A 26418-nucleotide genomic window follows, 5' to 3' on the forward strand; every position below is an offset into this window, starting at 1 on the left:
TTGAGATTTTCGTCCATTGATGCCTGTAAAACTTATCTGTCAACGCATTATTTAAAGTGCATGTAATTTTAACTTCTCTTTGATTTCGACAAGAAAGTTTCCGTAAGATTTGCAATTAAGTAGCCGTTCTTGAAATCTGGAAACCGGAATGCATATATGTAGTACACATTGTGTTATAATCTTAATCATTATTAACACTAACAAAGATGTAACAAAGAAGCACAAAAAGGCATAGAGACAAAGTACATGAGCAAAAAAGAGAGACAAGAATACAAAAAAATATACCATAGCTCAAAAACCGAATGACGGGTTGTAGAACTACTAAACAAACCACATAAGCAAAAATGAATGACAAGTATACATAAATGTTACCATAAAACGATAACACAATAACGGGATTTATAAGTACAGGGCCACGTCAAACGGATATCACCAAACAGACTAAACAGTAAAAGTATTATTCATAAAGACAAATACAAGAATATAATAACACATTATTAAGATGATAAACAACGTCAGCATCCTGAATCTATCCTGCCAGATCAGTGTGAATTATTCGGGAAGTTGATACAGAATATTTATCTACAAGCTTTTGGAACCTTCCGATATTTTTTTTAAGAAAAAGGAGGAGACGTTCTTCACATACCCCTGGTACATCAACTTTCAGCTCAGAGACTGTTGACGTTATATAAAGTCTTGGTAGGAGCTGCACTTTATAAAACAACATTATTTATTAGAATATTTCTCTGTTTGTAACATTACAAACATGATTTCTGACCAAATGACATGACTGAAAATTAGTATTAAGTGAGAAAAACTAAGATTTTATCGTTCAATCTTCGAAAATAGGAAAACGGAAATTTGTAAAATATAATTCTATTTAAAACATGATTTTTTACGGAAACTTACAGTTTCACTAACATAAGTAGCTATTGAAAAAAAAAGTATTTTGTGGGGAAAAAATAAATATTTATCATCAGACCTCTGAAAACAGGAAACAGGTTGATTTATTAGAAAAACAAATAAAGATTTTATGTCAATACTTCCCCAAGATGCGTACTGAATACATTGAAATATTCAAGTACCAGTCAATGTTACATGCAAAATGTGATTCATGAGTGGAAAGCTTACAAAAGTAATTTATGATATCTTATTTGGAAAATTTATATATTTATATATACAAGGTGAGTTAAAAATTCTATCGAAGGCATTATTTTCAGGGAGATAACTCCTATGATGTTGTTACATGTATGATAATTGTCTGTCCTGGTAAGGAAGTAACTGGATGATACTACTCTTTCCTTTCATCTACACATGTATTGCAACTTTTTGACAAACATAAACTTTTCTCTGGTATCTTTCGTCCCTCTTTTAAAGCCTTTCAAAGGGTGTGTGACAGAACTTGGATTTTGAATCTACTTTTAAATACTCTGCTGATTAAAAAAATTATATATATCTTAGTAAAAATCTTCCTTTAAAATAAACATCCCAAAACCTGAAACGTATACCAAAATAGATAAAAGAAGATGTGGAATGAGTGCCAATGAGACAACTCTCAATCCTGGTCACAGTTTGTAAAAGTAAAGCAATATAGGTGGTCAAATTACGGTCACATGGAGCTTTTGCTCACACGATCTGCAAGTTATAAAGTGCCCCAAAAATGACTAGTATAAAACTATTCAAACGGGAATGTATATTATGATTCTCTCGATACCGCCAATACGTTTTAGTATGGTCATAACTGAAATTTCGCAAAGCTATGTAAAATTATTCCAGATACTGAGAATTACCAGAAGTAAAAGATTAGGCATACAGATTATGTTTAGTTATCCGAATTGTATACGTTTAGCTATTAGAAAAATTATTACTCATACATTTAGCTAGCTGGTAGACTGAGAAACAAGGGGTGAGGCAGTACATCTGCACGAGAATCCAGTCTCTGTCTGATAATCAATGTGTATGTATACAAAAATAAGGAGCATGGATATGATTAACAATGAAACAAATATCCAATACCAGGACGTACGCAACACTCGGTCATTACTGCACGCGGACCTTCGGCGACCATCAGCAAAACCTTTGCAAAATAGTCTAATATAAAAGGCCCTGATACGACAAAATGGGGACCAAAGCAAAAGAAAAAAAAACCCGGCATGATCCATAAAAAATAACTAACGAAAAACAAAGTATGACAGGAAGACTTCAACGTCAAATTCTGAATTACATGCGTCTCAATTGGGACAGACATATGCGAGTATGGCGGGGTATTTTATATTTATGAGCGCTTTCCCCTCGGTTTTGGTTTGTGACCCAGATTTGGTTTCTATCAAACAATTTATCACTTTCGAACAGCAGAATACTACTGTTGCCTTTATTTATATTTCAAATAAATACAACATGTTTCCCAGACAAAAGTACCAAGCAGGACTATTCTAACGTATTTAGTGAGAAGACGTCCCGAAACAGTCATATCTAAGTCTTATTTACCGTAAGAACAGTAGCATCTGCGACAAAATAGTTACATTTAATGACCAATGCTTTTTGTTATTCATTAATCATGTGTTTCATTGTCTAATACGTTCTCCTATTTATTTGTATTGTAGTCCTGTAATATTATGTTGTCATTTCAATGTTATATTCAACATTGCCATTAAAGTGCGAGGTTTGGCATGCCACAAAACCAGGTTCAACCCGCCATTTTTTTCTTTAAAAATGTCCTGTACCAAGTCAGGAATATGGCCATTGTTATATTATAGTTCGTTTCTGTGTGTGTTACATTTTAACGTTGCGTCGTATGTTTTCTCTTAATTTTGAGTGTAAATTAACATTGCGATAAGACGTGTCACGGTACTTGTCTATCCCAAATTCATGTATTTGGTTTTGATGTTATATTTGTTTTTCTCGTGGAATTTTGTCTGATGCTTGGTCCGTTTCTGTGTGTGTTACATTGAAGTGTTGTGTCGTTGTTCTCCTCTTATATTTAATGCGTTTCCCTCAGTATTAGTTTGTTACCCCGATTTTGTTTTTTGTCCATGGATTTATGAGTTTGAACAGCGGTATACTACTGTTGCCTTTATTAAACAAATATATAAAGGCAACAGTAGTATACCGCTGTTCAATCGTCATAAACCGATTAAGTAAAAAAAAAATCTGGGTCACAAACCAAAAACGAGGGGAAAGTCAAATAACAACAATACTGAACTACGAGAAAAATTCAAAACGAATATCAATATGAACGTTTCTGAATAGATTTAATTTACTAGTGAAAGTTTGAGTTATTTTTTTTCTCTTTCATATCGCAAATCACAATCAAAATATATAATGAAGGATCGATATTGTTACACCACTGTGTCAAGTGAGTGTGAATCTTGACGCATGATAAAATAATTCAATTCCGCTTCATTTGTTTGCACCTTTCCTCAGTCAGGAATCTGCTATTCACTTGTTGTCGTTTGTTGGTGTGGATTAGAAGTGTTACTCGTTTCTCGTTTTTTATTTTAAGATCAGACCGTTGGTTTTCCTGTTTGAATGGTTTTTAAATAGTCATATTTGGGGCACTTCATAGCTTGCTGTGCAGTGCGAGTCAAGACTCAGTATTTTGAACTATAATGGTTTGCTTTTACAAATTTTGACTTGGATAGAGAGTTTCTTCCTTTGGCACTCATACCACATCTTATATCTATAAAGTATCGACAGGATGCATAGCCATAAGTCTTCGTACTTGTATATCACTGTTAATACCAACGAAAACACTAAGATCTTAAATACTACGATGTTATATTGATAACATTTCAGTATAAGGTAATTCCAGGAATCAATGAGTTTTCGTGGATTGAACTGTAAATCAATATTAAAGTTTGCGCTATAATTGTCAGACTTGTTCTTAGAACCGTCTTAAGTTATCACAAGGATATAACGTATACAGAAGACACATATATACCAGGTATACGATATATATATGTATGAGTTTGCTTGAGTTTCTCATTGGCAACATATGTGTTTAGTTTGATGTAGAGTTGTCGGTATTCCCATGGGAAACCACTGTTCACCTCTTCTGGTCGACCTTTTAATTATTTTCACATAGACGGAGTTAACTCAGACATTTGTGAAAATACGAAGATCACAGATATAAGAAGTTTGATAATTTTATTTCTCAAATATATTTGTATATTGATGAAGTGTACTTCCTACTGATTTGGAGATTAAAGAAGCAACAGGTAATCATCCGCTAAAGTGTAATGTCTTATCACTTGACATTGTTTATTCACTTATTCTATTGACGTAGCACAATGGGTCTCCTAATTCTTTTTGAGTATCTGAGTTCACCCCCAGTTAAACTGGGTTTTATGTTGCTCAGTCTTAAGTTTTCTGTGTTGTGTTGTGTGTTCTGATGTTTGGTTTTTGGTCTCTTTCTTTTTGAGCCATAGTCTTGACAATTGTGTTCGACTTATAAGTTTCAATGTCCCTTTGGTATTCTTAACCTTTCAGTTGGTACACCGAAGCTATTTGTGTCTGCACAAGACTCACTTGTGTTGTTCGGATCAAAACACATGGAAGACACATTAAAAGAAGCATATTCCGTCTAGGGTTGATTTCCAGTTGAATCTTGTTTTAATGTCTACCATTATGCGAAAAAAAATCTGTACAATAAAAGAAAGGTACCAAAGGGATATTAATCATATGTAGAAAACATACTGACAGTATCATGGCAAAAACATGACAAAAAGACATACAACAGTACTAGAAACACAATATAGAAACTAAAGGTTGATTAACACGAACCCCACCAAAAAACGGTTGCGAATTTAGATGACATGAGCTGTTTTCCAATTACATATGAATAATTTCGTGAATATATGACATATCTAAGTTTAAAAACTGTTAACACAATGTGGTTGTTTTACAATTACATGAATTATTTCGTTTCAGGTTCGATTGGTCGTAACAGTCTGTTAACACAAAGGTGTTTGCCTTACATTAATATGTGATTTCGTGGGATACATAATTGTAACATTCTATTGATACACGTATTTGCTTTACATTTATAAGTGATTTCTTTCGTGTGATACATAATTGTATATTGATACACGTATTTGTTTTACAATTATATGTGATTTTTTGTGTGATATATGATTGCAACAGTCTGATGACAAAATGATGATTGTAATGAATACAACAACATTATTAAATAGAACAAATCTGACTGACAAAGATAATTACTATGGTCCAGCTCTTACATGTTTTTTCGCTGTTTGGTTGATCCTGATAATGTTATGCTCCATTATAGGAAATATTCTTGTTATGTCAGTGATTCTGTTTAATAGAAAATTATGCAACGTACACAGCAGCACAAATTTGTTCTTGTTTAGTCTCGCAATATCTGACGTAATGACCGGATTATTTATTGCACCTGTGTCTCTATACACACTTATACAAGAACATTGGGATTTTGGAGATTTTTTATGCAATGTGAATCTTTTTCTAAACGCAACATTTTTGTTCACATCGGTCCACAGTTTGATGTACATAAGCATCCATAAATACTTATCTGTTAAGCGTTTATCCGAATGTAATATAATTCCAGTTAGTAAATCTGCATGTTATACGATGATTTTAGCGTCGTGGGGATGGGGAATTTCCTTTGCTCTCCTCACTACTTTGTACCTGAGCGGGGGCGAATACAAAGCTAAAACTATACAGTGTGGACCAAAGTATCCGATTTTTAATATTAAGTCAGTTGTACTATCTTTAGGAAATTTAATGTTGAATTTCATGATGCCTCTTATTATCATGATAATTATGTATTCGAGGATATACTTTATAATAAAGGATGATGCGGTGTTTCGACGCAATTCAACAAAGCAACAAAAAGATAATAAGAGCCGTTCGGATTCAAAGGTTGTAAATGAAAAGGCTGTTATTCATACCTTAGTAATCATTTTAAGTTGTTTTATTATATGCTGGCTTCCATACATGATCTACACAAACTTCATATTTTTCACAATTGACAGAAAGACAATTCCAGCTTTTATGAATCCTTTGGTAAGTAAAATTAATATTGACCTTTGCCATACCTGATCATATCTATAAAATGTATCAAAGACATGAGTTTATCACATACCTATAAAGGATCCCGTAGTTTCATTTTCGATCCGAATAATATCTGAGTTTGCCATGGAAAGACATGGACTGTTGAATGAAAATGTCAAAATCAGCACGTAGCGTACTATTAATTTATTGAATTATGTTATATTGGTGAAACAAAGTTACAGTATATGATATAAATTTGGGAAATGGAAACGAAGAATGTGTCAAACAGATAACAATCCGACCAAAGAGCAGAACAAAACTGTTCTGCCAAAGACGTCGGACGATATCCGTCATCAAGTACCAAACTTCAAAACCAGAGGATAAAAACCAAAAAAAAACCCGGTATAATTCCTTTTCAATCAAATACTATTTGACCTCGTGAGTATAACAAGCCAGGAGAAATTGTCACTTTTTCTCTGTTTTTCTCACATCCACTTTAATATGTCGTAGCTGTTAACTGTTGATGGACTGAGCTGCTGTTTTTGATTATGGTTGCTTTTAATGGACTATCAGTATACACTGTTTGTATGGTTATTTACTGACCTCGTGTTGGTGACACATAGTGATTAAAAGTTGTCTCTTTATAAAGATTATGTGTTGTTAAACTAATGTTGCAACGACATTAGTAAAAGTTTTCGATTGATAATTTTTCTGTTGCTTTAATGATCTTAAATATTGTATGATTGATTGATTGATTGATTGGTTGATGTTGATGAAACTTTACGCCAATACACACTGGTTATGTCGCGACAAGAAGGATATTCTGAAAATAAGACACTTAGTGGCACTTACTACTATTATTATTAGTGGTGCAAAAAATCGCTTACACTGATAAAAACTATTTCACTCCTTCACACCATAGCATAAATTCAGTGTTAATTGTGTCAAACAAACATATATAGACGCACACTTTGTTGATTTAAAAAAATAAAATACATACTACATTGTAGGCTTATTGCTTTGGGTTTTCCAGCAGTGCATGTAATCCAGTCATATATGCATTCCGGTTTCCAGATTTCAAGAACGGCTACTTGCAAATCTTAAAGAGGCTATCTTGTCGGATATCAAAAAGTAAGTTGTACATCAGTGATGCGTTTGACAGGTAAGTATTTATTTTGATTGGCACGACAATGTTTCACATGTAAGATGATAAACCGTGTATGATATATAATATTTTTTGTTTGGAGTATTGAATGTAAAATTCTGATTAAAGTTATGATAAAAAAAAGGAACGTGACAAACTTCGACATGAGGAGTCTATGACGGATTTATGTAAAAAATATCAGATGAGGCACTGTAATGATCTATGATTTAAATATACTTACCAGGCAACTTTTTTGGAAATTTGGCAATTCACACTTTATTCCTCGTAAACTTGATGTAGTAGTATTGAAGTTTAAAATTTACGTCTAGTAAGAAGTTGGTAAAAGTGAGAAAAAAAACAACCCTATCGTATCATATTAGTTGAGGTGTGTCATTTCATATGCTAAGGTGAATATATTACTACTCAAGAATGAGAAATGAATGTTAGGAAGCTTGTTATAAAATGGCTTTCCAGTTTGTATGAATCGTTCTGCATTATTTTTCTAGAATCCGTTTCGTATCATGAAAATGATACGGAGGACACAATAAAGCAGATAGATATTGAGGAGTGCCATGAAAACGAGGATCATGACACTGTTAAATGACATAAACCCAAACTTGGAATAATCAAATGGAATAAAGAAACAGAGTCAGTGCCATTTACTTTAAAGAGAAAAGAAACAACGTTGTTCGTAATGTAAAAATGAAGAAAAGAAATCATCAGATTGAAAGTCAAAGAAGAATTATTAAAATCTACGGCAGTTTTTGTGGTTTTTACCCGAGCTTATAGAACATGAGTTTTTTTTTCTTCTGTGAACTGATGAATTAAACTCTTTAAATCTAATATTTTTAATTTGTTCTTACGTAGTACTGATTCACCGCTGTTTCATGCTAGGGAAACATGTTTAGCCACGCCACATCCTAATTGGGTGTGCCTTGTCAAGAGGGGTGTCAAAGGTCGAGTGGTCCAAGTAATTCAACTACTATACCTTTATCGTTTTTAGTTCGAACCTCGCACGTGGCAGGTGTGCTTGATGCCAATCTTAATTGACTAGGTTTTCCAGTTCTACAGCCGATGATCGGCAATTCTCTGCGTGCAGTCCGGCTTCCTCCACAAATAAATAACACCAAAAACCCAAAACAAGAGCCTGTGACTCAGGGGTAGTTGTTTGTTGTGTCTAATTTAATAGTATTTGTTTTTCGTTTATCATTTTGTACATAATAGTTATCAAAGACACAAGGCTTATAAATTGATACGCCAGACGCACTTTTCGTCTACATAAGACTCACTAATGACGTTCATATCAAAAGAGTTAGAAATCCAAACAAGTAAAAAGTTGAAGATCACATTGAGGACCCAAAAGTTGTGGTAAATACGGTTAAGGCAATCCATGCCAGGAATAAGAAAATACTTAGTATTTCGAAAAAAATCGTACTTTTGAAAACAGTAAATTTATAAAAATGACCATATATATGATATTCATGTCAACACCGAAGTGCTGACTACTGAACTGGAGATACCCTCGGGGACGATACGTCCACATGCAGTTGCATCGATCCAGTGGTGTAAATGGTTATCAAAAGTACCAGGCTTTTAATTTGATACGCCTGACCGCGTTTCGTCAACATAAGACTCATAAGTAGGGATGTAAACGAGTACTCGAGTTATTGACCAAGCAAGTCGGTGTATGTCATTTAATCTGCAAAGCACGAGATGATCCAATAACCCGAACGACGTAGGAGTTCGCGTTATCGGGTCATCTTGTGTTGTGCAGATTAAATAACATATACCGATTTGATTGGCCAATAACTGTTTTAACACATGACGCAATCAATTTACGTGAAAGTTTTAGAAATGTGGACGTTATTCTGCAATCCACGGATCCTATAGGAAAGTTTCTTGTAGGGTAAAGAAAGGGGGAAATACGACTTTGGTAAGTTTGAAATTAATCTCTTTTTTTTTTATATTTAGACTCATTCTAAAATAGCAATTTAATGGTATATATATTTTTTTATCGTTTCCATTAAATTTATTCCCAATTTTATTTAATTGGTGACAATTAAGACTTTAATAAATTGTGTACTTTCAAATCGGTGTATAAAAAATAAAACTGCAAGGGGTATTGAGTTTAAATTAGATTAATTGCTTTTGAACTTCTCTCCCTCAATGATATGCTTAGAAGAACAGAGGAAGATGTTGTATTACCTAAATTTAAAATGTTAAATAAACAAAACCTTTTACTACCCGCAAACCCCCCCCCCCCCCCCCCCCCCATCCCCCAATTTCGTTTTTTCTACTGTATTACTTTTAAGACACACGTTCGTCTGATTGATCTCCAGCTAATCGCCCTGTTTTAAAACAAACTTAAATATGGTCCTCAATAAAGTCGATCCAAAAATAGTCCCTTGATAGGAATAAATATTAAAAAAGTCGTTATAAATTCCATTGAGTCTGAACCTAATCCAAATTAGATTTCTTTTATTCGGATATTCTTAGATACATTTCTTTTTTGGCAGAAATTACCAAAAATTGTTTTAAGTATCTTTCTAACTTTATAGCACTGATTTAGATTTACGTTGTACACAAAATATAATAAAATAGTTTATTTCCCAGCTTAGATAAAAAAAAATAAAGGAATGAGAAACTTTTTTTTCCTATTTTCAATCTACGATGTTTATACGAAGTTCAACTTTGTCGTAATTTCAAGGCAGATGGCGGATTCGGGGGTGGGGGCTAACAGGTCGTTAACCCTTGGATTGGACAAGTATCGTGTTTTACCTTAAAATCGTCAATATTTTCTTTAGTCTCGATACACTCGGTGATATTTTTTTTAATTTCATAGAATAACGCCCCTTTCAAAATCCAGGAACCGCCCCTAAAGGTAAAAATAGATTTAAACTGTGCATTATATCTGAAGTAGTTAATGTACACCTCTGCTGTGCATTATCCAGATTATAGCACAGTAAGAACAAAGAGATTTTACTCTTACCATGTGTAATAATTTGTAATACTAAATCTTTAACAACATAAATATGTTTATCTTGAGGATCCTATTTGTTATAGTAGTATCAGAAACGTCCTTTCCTTCCGAGTGAATGTGTGCACTACTATGAGTCATAAGTGAAGATCAGATCAATATAGATAGAAAGTCATAAACATAATCAGACCGCTAGTTGTTTGTTGTTATTTGCATTGCTTTACATTTTATACAGGGCTCACACTAGAGATATGCTCTTTGTTCAGTGAACTATAGTTGTCTATATACGTCATTTGGTCTCTGGTTGAGGGTTGTCTCATTGGCAATCATACCACTTCTTCTTATTTCTATATTCTATCTAGACAACCACACCTTCTTATTTCATTATTCTATCTAGACAACCACTTCTTTTTATTTTTATATTCTATATAGACAACCACTTCTTATTTCTATATTCTATATAGACAACCATTTCTTATTATTTCATTATTCTATCTAGACAACCACTTCTTCTTATTTCTAATTTCTATCTAGAAATTGACAGTGAATGTCGGTATAGGGAACAAAACTTGATTTCTACTTTTGTTAAAGCTCAGTAACATTCCATCAGCATCAGCATATAGAAGTTTTAAACCTTTTACAATGAATTCATTGAACATATTTTTTTTAGGTAATCAAACCTTTAAATGATTTACGGATACTTTCTTGAATGGCTGTTTCAAAGATAACCAAAATAGTTTAACCCCGCCGCACGTTTGTGTCTGTCCAAAGTTAGAAGCATCTGGCCTTTGTTAATCTTGTATGGTTTTTAGTTTCAGTTCATTTATATGTTTGAGAGTTTAGTATGACATCCGTTAAATATGCCCTTTGGTCAGATCGTTATCTTTTTGACACAATCCCTTTTTCCATTCCGAATTTTAGCATCTGAACTTGACCTCATTTTCATGGTTCATTGGTCAATGTGAAGCTTTTCATGGTAAAGTTTGTTTTTTTTAAAAACTATAAGCATTAAATCAACTATATATAATGCATCTATTGAATGTAATGTAAACATGTCTATCTTGCATGGTTCATCTAACCTTAATATCACTTTCATAGTTATCAAAGATACCAGGATCATAATTATGGTTTATTGATTTATGTTTAGTTTACCTGGTTAATAGATATAGGAAGATGTGGTATGAGTGCCAACGAGACAACTATCCATCCAAATAACAATTTATAAAATTATTCCATTATAGGTCAAGGTACGGCCTTCAACACGGAGCCTTTGCTCACACCGAACAACAAGTTATCAAGGGCCCCAAAATTACTAGTGTGAACCATTCAAACGGGAAAACCAACGTTCTAATCTATATAAAAAAACGAAAAACGAGAAACACGTATAAATTACATAAACAAACCACAACTACTGTACATCAGATTCCTGAAAGTCTTTTTGAGAAACTATTAGCAATATGTCAACTATATTTGGTGTATTGAATGATAGTAAGATGTACATTTATTTGTGGTTCGATTGTTCTGACCTTGGCCTCATTTTCTTGGATCTTCTTAAGTTTATGTGATACTTGTAGTAAAGCTTTATATTTAGGACTATCAACATAACATAAATGATCAGTAAAGCAAGCAAAACATGTTAGCGTGTGCACTAGCGTTGTTTTTTTTGTGTATATATAATGTCGATTGAAAACAAATCTTTACGACAAAAGAGATAATTTCAGCTTTCCAATTTGTGAACTTTCCATTTCTAAGTAGCAACATTCCAGCAGCACCTGCATACGGGGTATATATCTCCCAATTGATACGATATTCCCGTGCTTGCGATTCCTATCATGATGTTCTGGATAGAGGGTTGCTGCTCAAAAGGAAACTATTAAACCAAGAGTTCCAAATGGTGAAGTTGAAATCATCCCTTCGTAAATTTTACGGACGCCATCACGAGTTGGTTGACCGTTATGGAATAACCGTTTCACAAATAATATCGGATATTTTCCTTACGTCGTAGTTACAATCCCCTTCCCTTTCATGAATGTGACCTGAATTAGACTATTTACTGGATTTGTTATCACATAAGTAACACGACGGGTGCCACATGTGGAGCAGGATCTGCTTACCCTTCCGGAGTACCTGAGATCACCCCTAGTTTTTCGGTCGAGTTCGTGTTGTTTATTCTTTAGTTTTCTATGTTGTGTTATGTGTAGTGTAGTGTTGTTTGTCTTTTTCGTTTTTGGCCATGGCGTTGTCAGTTTGTTTTAGATTTATGAGTTTGACTGTCCCTTTGGTATCTTTCGTACTTCTTTTACAGGAAGATGTGATATGAGTGCCAATGAGACAACTCTCCATCCATGTCACAATTTATGAAAGTAAACCATTCAGGTCAAGCTACGGTCTTCAACACAGAGCCTTGGCTCACACCAAGCAGCAAGCTATACAGGGCCCTCAAACAATACTAGTGTAAAACCATTTAACGGGAATACCAACGGTCTAATCTATATAAAAAAAAACGAGAAACACATCAACAAACGACAACTACTGAACATCAGATTCCTGACTTAGGACAGGTGCAAACAATTGCAGCAATTGTTAAGGTTTATTTTACCTATGACTCTTGATAGTCCCCCTGTATTTTTTTGTTGTATTATGAATTTTTAAGTCATCTTAAAGGGGTACAGAACACTTGAAGTAGTTTACTCAAAGAAGTCAGCCGGGCCTTTTAATCATATACCATTAGTGAAAAGAAAAAAGCGTTTCAATGATACAAATAAGTCTTCGTCTAACTGCTATATATCCAACCAAATTATTCATGTAATTTGGGAGGTTCAAATTATCAGAAATTTTGATATTTTTGTAAACAGATCAAAGTAAATATTTTGTCAAAACTTTAGAAAAGTTTATTCAAAATGTTGGGTACCCCCTTAAGTTTACAATATCAAATGTCTGCATTAATTTCTATATATTAATGTAACATAATAACACAAGTTAAAACAATAACAACATATATGTCCAACCTCTCATAATCCCCTCGAATCCTGATCTACTTTTGTCATTCAGTGTCTGAATCTGAATCGTTATAACTTTCAAAATACACTAATGGGTCCTTCGTTTTTGTGTGCCAAACAAGTACCTACAATTACAAATTGAAAATAAAAAAATTAAAAGAAAACATAAAAGAGCAAAGACAATATATTGTTTTAAAATATGTTTCCATAGCTATATCTGCAATAAGGTATTTACACCATACACATTTTGTTATGAAAAAATGCTCCTAGTTTTAAGATGATGTTGAATCTACATTATATGTATTCCATGCCACGGAACGCCATCTTGATTTAGTGGGATAGAAACCTTTAATTTTGAAATAATGTTTGCGTAAGACAGACTGGAAATGAATACTCTGCCCCACAACATATATAATAAAATTGTGTGTCAATTTAAAAGAAATATTGTAACTATGAAACAATTGATAATGAACCCTCCTAAGAATCAACTGATCCACATCTAACATGATTCGCGCTATAATATAATCAAGGATAGATATAGTCCAGTCACACATTCCTCGTTTATTAATTTAGTGTATTAGAATGCGGCCTATCCCCGAATTTTACTTACCATGATCAACACGACGGGTTGAACAGGAATCGATTATATGTCTGGAGCATCTAAGTTCAAACCGGTTTACAATGGCTACATGTTGCTCAAGTCTAAGTTTTCTGTGTAAGGTTATGAGGACAACCCGTTTGATATAAGCTTTTTATGGCGTTCTTTTTCGATTAATGAGTATCAATGGTATATTTAAAAAAATATATCAATGAATACAAAATATCTTGTATATTGATTAATCTAGTAAATTCTTATCATACCTTCGTACATCCATTGGCCTTTGGCTCCAGGTCATTTAATGTGCAACAAATTTCAAGAAATGATGTCTCTTGGTAACCTTCTTGAAATGATTTCCAAAAGTACAAATCATCATTGAAATAAAATGTCTTGGTATTTAATGCGAATCCAGCCATATCTATTGGAAACTTTCGATGTTTCGTATTCCATGCATCAAATTTTATCACCTGCAATTATATTGCATACATACATTATAAGCTCATTTTTCTTTTCCTTTTTTAATGCAAGATGGTGGTGTAGGTTCATGCGCATGAGTATATACATTTTTTTTCAAAATATAAAAAAAATAAAGCACATCGAAATAAAATAGATAAAAGCTATTACAATTTTCAACTATATGCTGACGGCATAATCTAGCAAATCTATAAGCACGAACTTCTCTCAAGAAAAGAGCAATACAGTATCAGAATGACTGTTGGTAGCACGTGTTTTTCATGCTCTGGTCAGACGGTTCTTCCACGCTAAACAAGGACTGAATACACATAGCACATTGAACATTATAAGCAGTATCATAATAAACTCATCAGAGATATCAGGATTAATTAATTTTTTTTACGTCAGACACGCGTTTTGTCTACAAAAGACTGATCAGTGACGCTAGAATCCAAAACAGTTAACAAGGCCAAAGAAAAAGGTACGAAGATGAAGAGCATTGAGGACCAAAGTTCCTAAAAGTTTTGTCAAATGCAGCTTATATTATCTATTCCTGAGGTAGAAAAGCCTTATTATTTTTAAAATTAAAACTGTTTGCAAACAGTTTATTTATAAAAATGACCATATCAATGATAATTCATGTCAGCACAAAAATGTTGACTTCTGGGCTGGAGATACCCTTGGGGAATTAAAACTCCACCAGCAGTGGAATCGATCCAGTTGTATCAATTAAACTCATTATTAGACATCAGGATTAATTTTTTTATTTATGTCAGACCCGCATTTCGTCTACAAAAGACTGATCAGTGACGCTAGAATCCAAAAAAGTTAATCAGGCCCAAAAAAAGGTACGAAGATGAAGAGCATTGAAGACCAAAAATTCCTAAAAATTTTGCCAAATACAGCTTATATTATCTTTTCCTGAGGTAGAAAAGCCTTATTTAAAAAAAATAAAACTTTTTGTAAACCGTTTATTTATAAATATGACCATATCAATGATAATTCATGTCAGCATAAAAATGCTGACTACTGGGCTGGTCATACCCTCGGAGAATTAAAACTCCACCAGCAGTGGCGTCGACCCAGTTGTTGCAAATTTAGTTTACAAAAGACTCCTCAGTGACGCTCGAATCCAAAAAGGTTTATAAGGCCAAAAAACAGTACGAAGATGAAGGACATTGAGGACCAAAATTCCTAAAAGTTTTGCCAAATACAGCTAATGTTATCTATTCCTGAGGTAGAAAAGCATAATGTCATTACATACAGTTACATATTTAAAGACTTATTTAAAAAAAAAAACTTTTTGTAAACCGTTTATTCATAAATATGACCATATCAATGATAATTCATGTCAGCATAAAAATGCTGACTACTGGGCTGGTGATACCCTCTGGGAATTAAAACTCCACCAGCAGTGGCATCGATCCAGTTGTTGCAAATAAACTCATCATAGACATCAGGATTAAATTTTATATTTACGTCACACGCGCATTTAGTTTACAAAAGACTCATCAGTGACGCTCGAATCCAAAAAGGTTTATAAGGCCAAAAAACAGTACGGAGATGAAGGATATTGAGGACCAAAATTCCTAAAAGTTTTGCCAAATAAAGCTAATGTTATCTATTCCTGAGGTAGAAAGGCATAATATCATTACATACAGTTACATATTTAAATACTAAAAGAGGCACGAAAGATACCAGAGGGACAGTAAAACTCATAAATCGAAAATAAACTGACAACGCCTGGCTAAAATGAAAGAAGACAAACAGACAAAGAATAGAACACATGACACAACATAAAAAATAAAAGAATTAACAACACGAACCCCACCAAAAACTAAGGGTAGTCTCAGGTGCTCCGGAAGGGTAAGCAGATCCTGCTCCACATGTGACACACTAGGTGTTGCTTATGTTATAACAAATCCGGTAAATAGTCTAATTCGGTAGGTCACATTCATGAAAGGGAAGAAAATTCTAGCGACGACGTTAGGAACATATCCGATATCATTTGTTAAACGTTTATTCCATAACGGTCCACCAACTCGTGATGGCGTCCGTAAAATTTACGAAGGGATGATTTCAACTTCACCATTTGGAACTCTTGGTTTAATAGCTTCCTTGTGAGCAGAAACCCTCTATCAAGAAAATCGTGATAGGAAATGCAAGCACGGGAATATCGTATCAATTGGTAGAAATTACCCCGTATGCAGGTGCTGCTGGAATGTTGCTCCTTAGAAATGGAAAGTTCACAATTGCTAAACTTTTTTTGAATCAGATGCCAATTAAGATTTGGTATATAGACAAGTGTTCTAAATCTCTGGTCAGCATGTTCTATACCAGGACGATAAACCCAATCATCCTTATTATCAACAACAAAATCAGGAGAATGTAATATCATCATGAATGTAATCAACATCATACTATTACCAAGCTTACAGTACAACATTGGATAAACTTGACAACTAGCAAATAGTTATCAAAGTACCAGGATTATAATTTTGTACGCCAGACGCGCGTTTCGTCTACATAAGACTCATCAGTGACGCTCATATCAAAATATTTATAAAGCCAAACAAGTACAAAGTTGAAGAGCATTGAGGATCCAAAATTCCAAAAAGTTGTGCCAAATACGGCTAAGGTAATCTATGCCTGGAATAAGAAGATCCTTAGTTTTTTCAAAAATTTAAAGTTTGGGAAACAGGAAATTTATAAAAATGACCACATTATTGATATTCATGTCAACACCGAAGTGTTGACTACTGGGCCGGTGATACCCTCGGGGACGAAACGTCCACCAGCAGTGGCATCGACCCAGTGGTGTAAATAGTTATCAAAGGTACCAGGATTATAATTTTGTACGCCAGACGTGCGTTTCGTCTACATAAGACTCATCAGTGACGCTAGAATCCAAAACAGTTAACAAGGCCAAAGAAAAAGGTACGAAGATGAAGAGCATTGAGGACCAAAGTTCCAAAAAGTTTTGTCAAATGCAGCTTATATTATCTATTCCTGAGGTAGAAAAGCCTTATTATTTTTAAAATTAAAACTGTTTGCAAACAGTTTATTTATAAAAATGACCATATCAATGATAATTCATGTCAGCACAAAAATGCTGACTTCTGGGCTGGAGATACCCTTGGGGAATTAAAACTCCACCAGCAGTGGCATCGATCCAGTTGTATCAATTAAACTCATTATTAGACATCAGGATTAATTTTTTTATTTATGTCAGACCCGCATTTCGTCTACAAAAGACTGATCAGTGACGCTAGAATCCAAAAAAGTTAATCAGGCCCAAAAAAAGGTACGAAGATGAAGAGCATTGAAGACCAAAAATTCCTAAAAATTTTGCCAAATACAGCTTATATTATCTTTTCCTGAGGTAGAAAAGCCTTATTTAAAAAAAATAAAACTTTTTGTAAACCGTTTATTTATAAATATGACCATATCAATGATAATTCATGTCAGCATAAAAATGCTGACTACTGGGCTGGTCATACCCTCGGAGAATTAAAACTCCACCAGCAGTGGCGTCGACCCAGTTGTTGCAAATTTAGTTTACAAAAGACTCCTCAGTGACGCTCGAATCCAAAAAGGTTTATAAGGCCAAAAAACAGTACGAAGATGAAGGACATTGAGGACCAAAATTCCTAAAAGTTTTGCCAAATACAGCTAATGTTATCTATTCCTGAGGTAGAAAAGCATAATATCATTACATACAGTTACATATTTAAAGACTTATTTAAAAAAAAAAACTTTTTGTAAACCGTTTATTCATAAATATGACCATATCAATGATAATTCATGTCAGCATAAAAATGCTGACTACTGGGCTGGTGATACCCTCTGGGAATTAAAACTCCACCAGCAGTGGCATCGATCCAGTTGTTGCAAATAAACTCATCATAGACATCAGGATTAAATTTTATATTTACGTCACACGCGCATTTAGTTTACAAAAGACTCATCAGTGACGCTCGAATCCAAAAAGGTTTATAAGGCCAAAAAACAGTACGGAGATGAAGGATATTGAGGACCAAAATTCCTAAAAGTTTTGCCAAATAAAGCTAATGTTATCTATTCCTGAGGTAGAAAGTCATAATATCATTACATACAGTTACATATTTAAATACTAAAAGAGGCACGAAAGATACCAGAGGGACAGTAAAACTCATAAATCGAAAATAAACTGACAACGCCTGGCTAAAATGAAAGAAGACAAACAGACAAAGAATAGAACACATGACACAACATAAAAAATAAAAGAATTAACAACACGAACCCCACCAAAAACTAAGGGTAGTCTCAGGTGCTCCGGAAGGGTAAGCAGATCCTGCTCCACATGTGACACACTAGGTGTTGCTTATGTTATAACAAATCCGGTAAATAGTCTAATTCGGTAGGTCACATTCATGAAAGGGAAGAAAATTCTAGCGACGACGTTAGGAACATATCCGATATCATTTGTTAAACGTTTATTCCATAACGGTCCACCAACTCGTGATGGCGTCCGTAAAATTTACGAAGGGATGATTTCAACTTCACCATTTGGAACTCTTGGTTTAATAGCTTCCTTGTGAGCAGAAACCCTCTATCAAGAAAATCGTGATAGGAAATGCAAGCACGGGAATATCGTATCAATTGGTAGAAATTACCCCGTATGCAGGTGCTGCTGGAATGTTGCTCCTTAGAAATGGAAAGTTCACAATTGCTAAACTTTTTTTGAATCAGATGCCAATTAAGATTTGGTATATAGACAAGTGTTCTAAATCTCTGGTCAGCATGTTCTATACCAGGACGATAAACCCAATCATCCTTATTATCAACAACAAAATCAGGAGAATGTAATATCATCATGAATGTAATCAACATCATACTATTACCAAGCTTACAGTACAACATTGGATAAACTTGACAACTAGCAAATAGTTATCAAAGTACCAGGATTATAATTTTGTACGCCAGACGCGCGTTTCGTCTACATAAGACTCATCAGTGACGCTCATATCAAAATATTTATAAAGCCAAACAAGTACAAAGTTGAAGAGCATTGAGGATCCAAAATTCCAAAAAGTTGTGCCAAATACGGCTAAGGTAATCTATGCCTGGAATAAGAAGATCCTTAGTTTTTTCAAAAATTTAAAGTTTGGGAAACAGGAAATTTATAAAAATGACCACATTATTGATATTCATGTCAACACCGAAGTGTTGACTACTGGGCCGGTGATACCCTCGGGGACGAAACGTCCACCAGCAGTGGCATCGACCCAGTGGTGTAAATAGTTATCAAAGGTACCAGGATTATAATTTTGTACGCCAGACGTGCGTTTCGTCTACATAAGACTCATCAGTGACGCTAGAATCCAAAACAGTTAACAAGGCCAAAGAAAAAGGTACGAAGATGAAGAGCATTGAGGACCAAAGTTCCAAAAAGTTTTGTCAAATGCAGCTTATATTATCTATTCCTGAGGTAGAAAAGCCTTATTATTTTTAAAATTAAAACTGTTTGCAAACAGTTTATTTATAAAAATGACCATATCAATGATAATTCATGTCAGCACAAAAATGCTGACTTCTGGGCTGGAGATACCCTTGGGGAATTAAAACTCCACCAGCAGTGGCATCGATCCAGTTGTATCAATTAAACTCATTATTAGACATCAGGATTAATTTTTTTATTTATGTCAGACCCGCATTTCGTCTACAAAAGACTGATCAGTGACGCTAGAATCCAAAAAAGTTAATCAGGCCCAAAAAAAGGTACGAAGATGAAGAGCATTGAAGACCAAAAATTCCTAAAAATTTTGCCAAATACAGCTTATATTATCTTTTCCTGAGGTAGAAAAGCCTTATTTAAAAAAAATAAAACTTTTTGTAAACCGTTTATTTATAAATATGACCATATCAATGATAATTCATGTCAGCATAAAAATGCTGACTACTGGGCTGGTCATACCCTCGGAGAATTAAAACTCCACCAGCAGTGGCGTCGACCCAGTTGTTGCAAATTTAGTTTACAAAAGACTCCTCAGTGACGCTCGAATCCAAAAAGGTTTATAAGGCCAAAAAACAGTACGAAGATGAAGGACATTGAGGACCAAAATTCCTAAAAGTTTTGCCAAATACAGCTAATGTTATCTATTCCTGAGGTAGAAAAGCATAATATCATTACATACAGTTACATATTTAAAGACTTATTTAAAAAAAAAAACTTTTTGTAAACCGTTTATTCATAAATATGACCATATCAATGATAATTCATGTCAGCATAAAAATGCTGACTACTGGGCTGGTGATACCCTCTGGGAATTAAAACTCCACCAGCAGTGGCATCGATCCAGTTGTTGCAAATAAACTCATCATAGACATCAGGATTAAATTTTATATTTACGTCACACGCGCATTTAGTTTACAAAAGACTCATCAGTGACGCTCGAATCCAAAAAGGTTTATAAGGCCAAAAAACAGTACGGAGATGAAGGATATTGAGGACCAAAATTCCTAAAAGTTTTGCCAAATAAAGCTAATGTTATCTATTCCTGAGGTAGAAAGTCATAATATCATTACATACAGTTACATATTTAAATACTAAAAGAGGCACGAAAGATACCAGAGGGACAGTAAAACTCATAAATCGAAAATAAACTGACAACGCCTGGCTAAAATGAAAGAAGACAAACAGACAAAGAATAGAACACATGACACAACATAAAAAATAAAAGAATTAACAACACGAACCCCACCAAAAACTAAGGGTAGTCTCAGGTGCTCCGGAAGGGTAAGCAGATCCTGCTCCACATGTGACACACTAGGTGTTGCTTATGTTATAACAAATCCGGTAAATAGTCTAATTCGGTAGGTCACATTCATGAAAGGGAAGAAAATTCTAGCGACGACGTTAGGAACATATCCGATATCATTTGTTAAACGTTTATTCCATAACGGTCCACCAACTCGTGATGGCGTCCGTAAAATTTACGAAGGGATGATTTCAACTTCACCATTTGGAACTCTTGGTTTAATAGCTTCCTTGTGAGCAGAAACCCTCTATCAAGAAAATCGTGATAGGAAATGCAAGCACGGGAATATCGTATCAATTGGTAGAAATTACCCCGTATGCAGGTGCTGCTGGAATGTTGCTCCTTAGAAATGGAAAGTTCACAATTGCTAAACTTTTTTTGAATCAGATGCCAATTAAGATTTGGTATATAGACAAGTGTTCTAAATCTCTGGTCAGCATGTTCTATACCAGGACGATAAACCCAATCATCCTTATTATCAACAACAAAATCAGGAGAATGTAATATCATCATGAATGTAATCAACATCATACTATTACCAAGCTTACAGTACAACATTGGATAAACTTGACAACTAGCAAATAGTTATCAAAGTACCAGGATTATAATTTTGTACGCCAGACGCGCGTTTCGTCTACATAAGACTCATCAGTGACGCTCATATCAAAATATTTATAAAGCCAAACAAGTACAAAGTTGAAGAGCATTGAGGATCCAAAATTCCAAAAAGTTGTGCCAAATACGGCTAAGGTAATCTATGCCTGGAATAAGAAGATCCTTAGTTTTTTCAAAAATTTAAAGTTTGGGAAACAGGAAATTTATAAAAATGACCACATTATTGATATTCATGTCAACACCGAAGTGTTGACTACTGGGCCGGTGATACCCTCGGGGACGAAACGTCCACCAGCAGTGGCATCGACCCAGTGGTGTAAATAGTTATCAAAGGTACCAGGATTATAATTTTGTACGCCAGACGTGCGTTTCGTCTACATAAGACTCATCAGTGACGCTAGAATCCAAAACAGTTAACAAGGCCAAAGAAAAAGGTACGAAGATGAAGAGCATTGAGGACCAAAGTTCCAAAAAGTTTTGTCAAATGCAGCTTATATTATCTATTCCTGAGGTAGAAAAGCCTTATTATTTTTAAAATTAAAACTGTTTGCAAACAGTTTATTTATAAAAATGACCATATCAATGATAATTCATGTCAGCACAAAAATGCTGACTTCTGGGCTGGAGATACCCTTGGGGAATTAAAACTCCACCAGCAGTGGCATCGATCCAGTTGTATCAATTAAACTCATTATTAGACATCAGGATTAATTTTTTTATTTATGTCAGACCCGCATTTCGTCTACAAAAGACTGATCAGTGACGCTAGAATCCAAAAAAGTTAATCAGGCCCAAAAAAAGGTACGAAGATGAAGAGCATTGAAGACCAAAAATTCCTAAAAGTTTTGCCAAATACAGCTTATATTATCTTTTCCTGAGGTAGAAAAGCCTTATTTAAAAAAAAAATAAAACTTTTTGTAAACCGTTTATTTATAAATATGACCATATCAATGATAATTCATGTCAGCATAAAAATGCTGACTACTGGGCTGGTCATACCCTCGGAGAATTAAAACTCCACCAGCAGTGGCGTCGACCCAGTTGTTGCAAATTTAGTTTACAAAAGACTCCTCAGTGACGCTCGAATCCAAAAAGGTTTATAAGGCCAAAAAACAGTACGAAGATGAAGGACATTGAGGACCAAAATTCCTAAAAGTTTTGCCAAATACAGCTAATGTTATCTATTCCTGAGGTAGAAAAGCATAATATCATTACATACAGTTACATATTTAAAGACTTATTTAAAAAAAAAAACTTTTTGTAAACCGTTTATTCATAAATATGACCATATCAATGATAATTCATGTCAGCATAAAAATGCTGACTACTGGGCTGGTGATACCCTCTGGGAATTAAAACTCCACCAGCAGTGGCATCGATCCAGTTGTTGCAAATAAACTCATCATAGACATCAGGATTAAATTTTATATTTACGTCACACGCGCATTTAGTTTACAAAAGACTCATCAGTGACGCTCGAATCCAAAAAGGTTTATAAGGCCAAAAAACAGTACGGAGATGAAGGATATTGAGGACCAAAATTCCTAAAAGTTTTGCCAAATAAAGCTAATGTTATCTATTCCTGAGGTAGAAAGGCATAATATCATTACATACAGTTACATATTTAAATACTAAAAGAGGCACGAAAGATACCAGAGGGACAGTAAAACTCATAAATCGAAAATAAACTGACAACGCCTGGCTAAAATGAAAGAAGACAAACAGACAAAGAATAGAACACATGACACAACATAAAAAATAAAAGAATTAACAACACGAACCCCACCAAAAACTAAGGGTAGTCTCAGGTGCTCCGGAAGGGTAAGCAGATCCTGCTCCACATGTGACACACTAGGTGTTGCTTATGTTATAACAAATCCGGTAAATAGTCTAATTCGGTAGGTCACATTCATGAAAGGGAAGAAAATTCTAGCGACGACGTTAGGAACATATCCGATATCATTTGTTAAACGTTTATTCCATAACGGTCCACCAACTCGTGATGGCGTCCGTAAAATTTACGAAGGGATGATTTCAACTTCACAATTTGGAACTCTTGGTTTAATAGCTTCCTTGTGAGCAGAAACCCTCTATCAAGAAAATCGTGATAGGAAATGCAAGCACGGGAATATCGTATCAATTGGTAGAAATTACCCCGTATGCAGGTGCTGCTGGAATGTTGCTCCTTAGAAATGGAAAGTTCACAATTGCTAAACTTTTTTTGAATCAGATGCCAATTAAGATTTGGTATATAGACAAGTGTTCTAAATCTCTGGTCAGCATGTTCTATACCAGGACGATAAACCCAATCATCCTTATTATCAACAACAAAATCAGGAGAATGTAATATCATCATGAATGTAATCAACATCATACTATTACCAAGCTTACAGTACAACATTGGATAAACTTGACAACTAGCAAATAGTTATCAAAGTACCAGGATTATAATTTTGTACGCCAGACGCGCGTTTCGTCTACATAAGACTCATCAGTGACGCTCATATCAAAATATTTATAAAGCCAAACAAGTACAAAGTTGAAGAGCATTGAGGATCCAAAATTCCAAAAAGTTGTGCCAAATACGGCTAAGGTAATCTATGCCTGGAATAAGAAGATCCTTAGTTTTTTCAAAAATTTAAAGTTTGGGAAACAGGAAATTTATAAAAATGACCACATTATTGATATTCATGTCAACACCGAAGTGTTGACTACTGGGCTGGTGATACCCTCGGGGACGAAACGTCCACCAGCAGTGGCATCGACCCAGTGGTGTAAATAGTTATCAAAGGTACCAGGATTATAATTTTGTACGCCAGACGTGCGTTTCGTCTACATAAGACTCATCAGTGACGCTCATATCAAAATATTTATAAAGCCAAACAAGTACAAAGTTGAAGAGCATTGAGGATCCAAAATTCCAAAAAGTTGTACCAAATACGGCTAAGGTAATCTATGCCTGGAATAAGAAAATCCTTAAACATGGGAAAAACAACAATTACTCATCTGTGTGTATTAGATAAAAATATGTCACCAGCAAGCAGAAAACCGATCACAATATAACAAAATCAAATGTGAAACAAAACATCACATTATTATTACTTATACTAGGGGGCGATATAGAACTAAACACTCGATCTAGAGTTGAACAACAAAGCGTATACCCATGTGGACTATGTGACCATCTAGTAACATGGAAGTGCAATGCTTTTTTGTGTGATTAATGTGACATATGGCATCATATATCATGTTATTGTAGTTGACTATGAACTCCTTCAAAGATCAAACATACAACGACTTTGTTGCAAACTCGGGAGAATAAAAGAGGGACCAAAAGATACCAGAGGAAATCAAAAACAAACGGACAACGCCATTGATAAAAAAGAAAATGACCAACTGATAAACAAAAGTATATAAACATAACATAGAAAAATAAAGTCGACTTAGCAACACGAATCCCACCAAAAACTGTCATCTTTTACATTTCACAACTACGAACTGAACACATCAAATTACTACCAACCACTCACATATGAAATCTCATTCGAATCTGTGTCATCAAGCATTATTATTTCGCCATCTAAAGACAAGCAGTCCAAGACTCAAACCACAATCCTGAGCGAAAACAGCTCCAAAAATTAGAGTAATAGAAGTAGAACGCAAAGTAATAGTATATTTAACTTGAATGGAAAAAAGAAACTGAGAGTACAAACTGTCAATTGCCAAAACATAAAAGAAAACCCCTCAAACTGACATTGCAATCCTGTATTTTCTCAAAGCTTTTGACATTGTACCGCAAAACAACTTACTTTCAAAAAATTGCGATGAAAGCAGTAGAAGGGGGAGAACAGTCTGAACAAGTAAAATTGGACTCATGGGTTCCACAAGGAACAGTCCTTGGATCATTACTCTTTTTGTCACATAAATGACCTCCAAGACACTGTCCAATCATCTGTACGGCTGTTCAAAACAGAGAAAGACCACAAACTACTGAAAGAAGAAATAGCAAAACTAGAACTTCAAGATTGGGCAAATAAATGGGGTATGCGATTTAACGCTTACAAAATTCTACATCATAGGCATCAAAAACAAAAGCCATAGATTTTTTACAACCAACTGCCCCATAAGTCCAGAACAACCAATACCTAGCAGTGCCGGTACCGAGAAAATCTGAAGTGGAGCACGCATTTACAAATGTTGCAAACAGAGCATAATTAACCATAGTCTTCCTCAGAAGTAACTACGGTACTGTCAACATGAATGTAAGACAACTTACATTTTTCTAGTACGGTCAACTATGGGATATTTAGCAAAAGTATGGGACCCCTACAGTGAAGCTGATTCGAACAAGCTGGAAAAAATACAGTGGCAAGCAGCACGCTTCATAACCGGCAACTACAAACCATGAGAAGATGACTGCGTAAAACATGCTAACCAAATTAGAACTCCAAGCATAATGCACAAGCCAAATTACAAAAACTTATATGTTTGTGCCAGGTGGTTGAGGGGGTGATTCCTACCAGTAAAACACAGCAACATTCAAATTCATTCTAGTGTCCACAATAAATAACAGAACCACCGAGAAGACACAATTAAGCGCGCAACATGTGTAGAGAGCTTAAATCTGCTCTCACGAAACGTGAACAAATCGACGACGCCATCTCCCCGTTGTATAAAAGTCAGTATTTATAACCACGACGTACCCATACAGATACAGATGATGCCATATTTTGGATTATTAAACACACAAACACATATACAAACGTATAAACACGTAATTGGATAATCAAAGAACTGCTCAA

At 34.6% G+C, this 26418-nt stretch overlaps 1 protein-coding gene and 1 long non-coding RNA gene across 4 annotated transcripts in view; one reads left to right on the forward strand and one right to left on the reverse strand.

Annotated features, from left to right (window-relative positions):
- Positions 1 to 1066: 1066 nt before the first annotated feature.
- On the forward strand, positions 1067 to 8017 carry LOC139513849 (uncharacterized). 2 transcript variants are annotated; one of them, XR_011662532.1, is made up of 4 exons: positions 1067 to 1188; positions 4871 to 6042; positions 7041 to 7161; positions 7681 to 8017. It is a non-coding gene; the product is annotated as an uncharacterized lncRNA (long non-coding RNA). The 2 variants fall into 2 exon arrangements; XR_011662531.1 differs by lacking the exon at positions 7681 to 8017 and having other exon boundaries at positions 1067 to 1184; positions 4930 to 6042; positions 7041 to 7189.
- A 5076-nt stretch (positions 8018 to 13093) lies between these two features.
- Positions 13094 to 26418, reverse strand: part of LOC139513850 (galactosylgalactosylxylosylprotein 3-beta-glucuronosyltransferase 1-like) — a 35377-nt gene continuing 22052 nt past the window's right edge. For both annotated transcript variants that reach the window (XM_071302703.1, XM_071302704.1), the window contains exons 5-6: positions 14012 to 14215; positions 13094 to 13275 (exon numbers count right to left, since the gene is read on the reverse strand). In XM_071302703.1, the coding sequence (XP_071158804.1) occupies positions 13195 to 13275; positions 14012 to 14215 (285 nt within the window). In that variant the 3' untranslated portion in view covers positions 13094 to 13194. The remainder of the gene's footprint in view (positions 13276 to 14011; positions 14216 to 26418) is intronic.

This window comes from Mytilus edulis, chromosome 2, assembly GCF_963676685.1.
Source record: "Mytilus edulis chromosome 2, xbMytEdul2.2, whole genome shotgun sequence".
Lineage (NCBI taxonomy): Eukaryota > Metazoa > Mollusca > Bivalvia > Mytilida > Mytilidae > Mytilus > Mytilus edulis.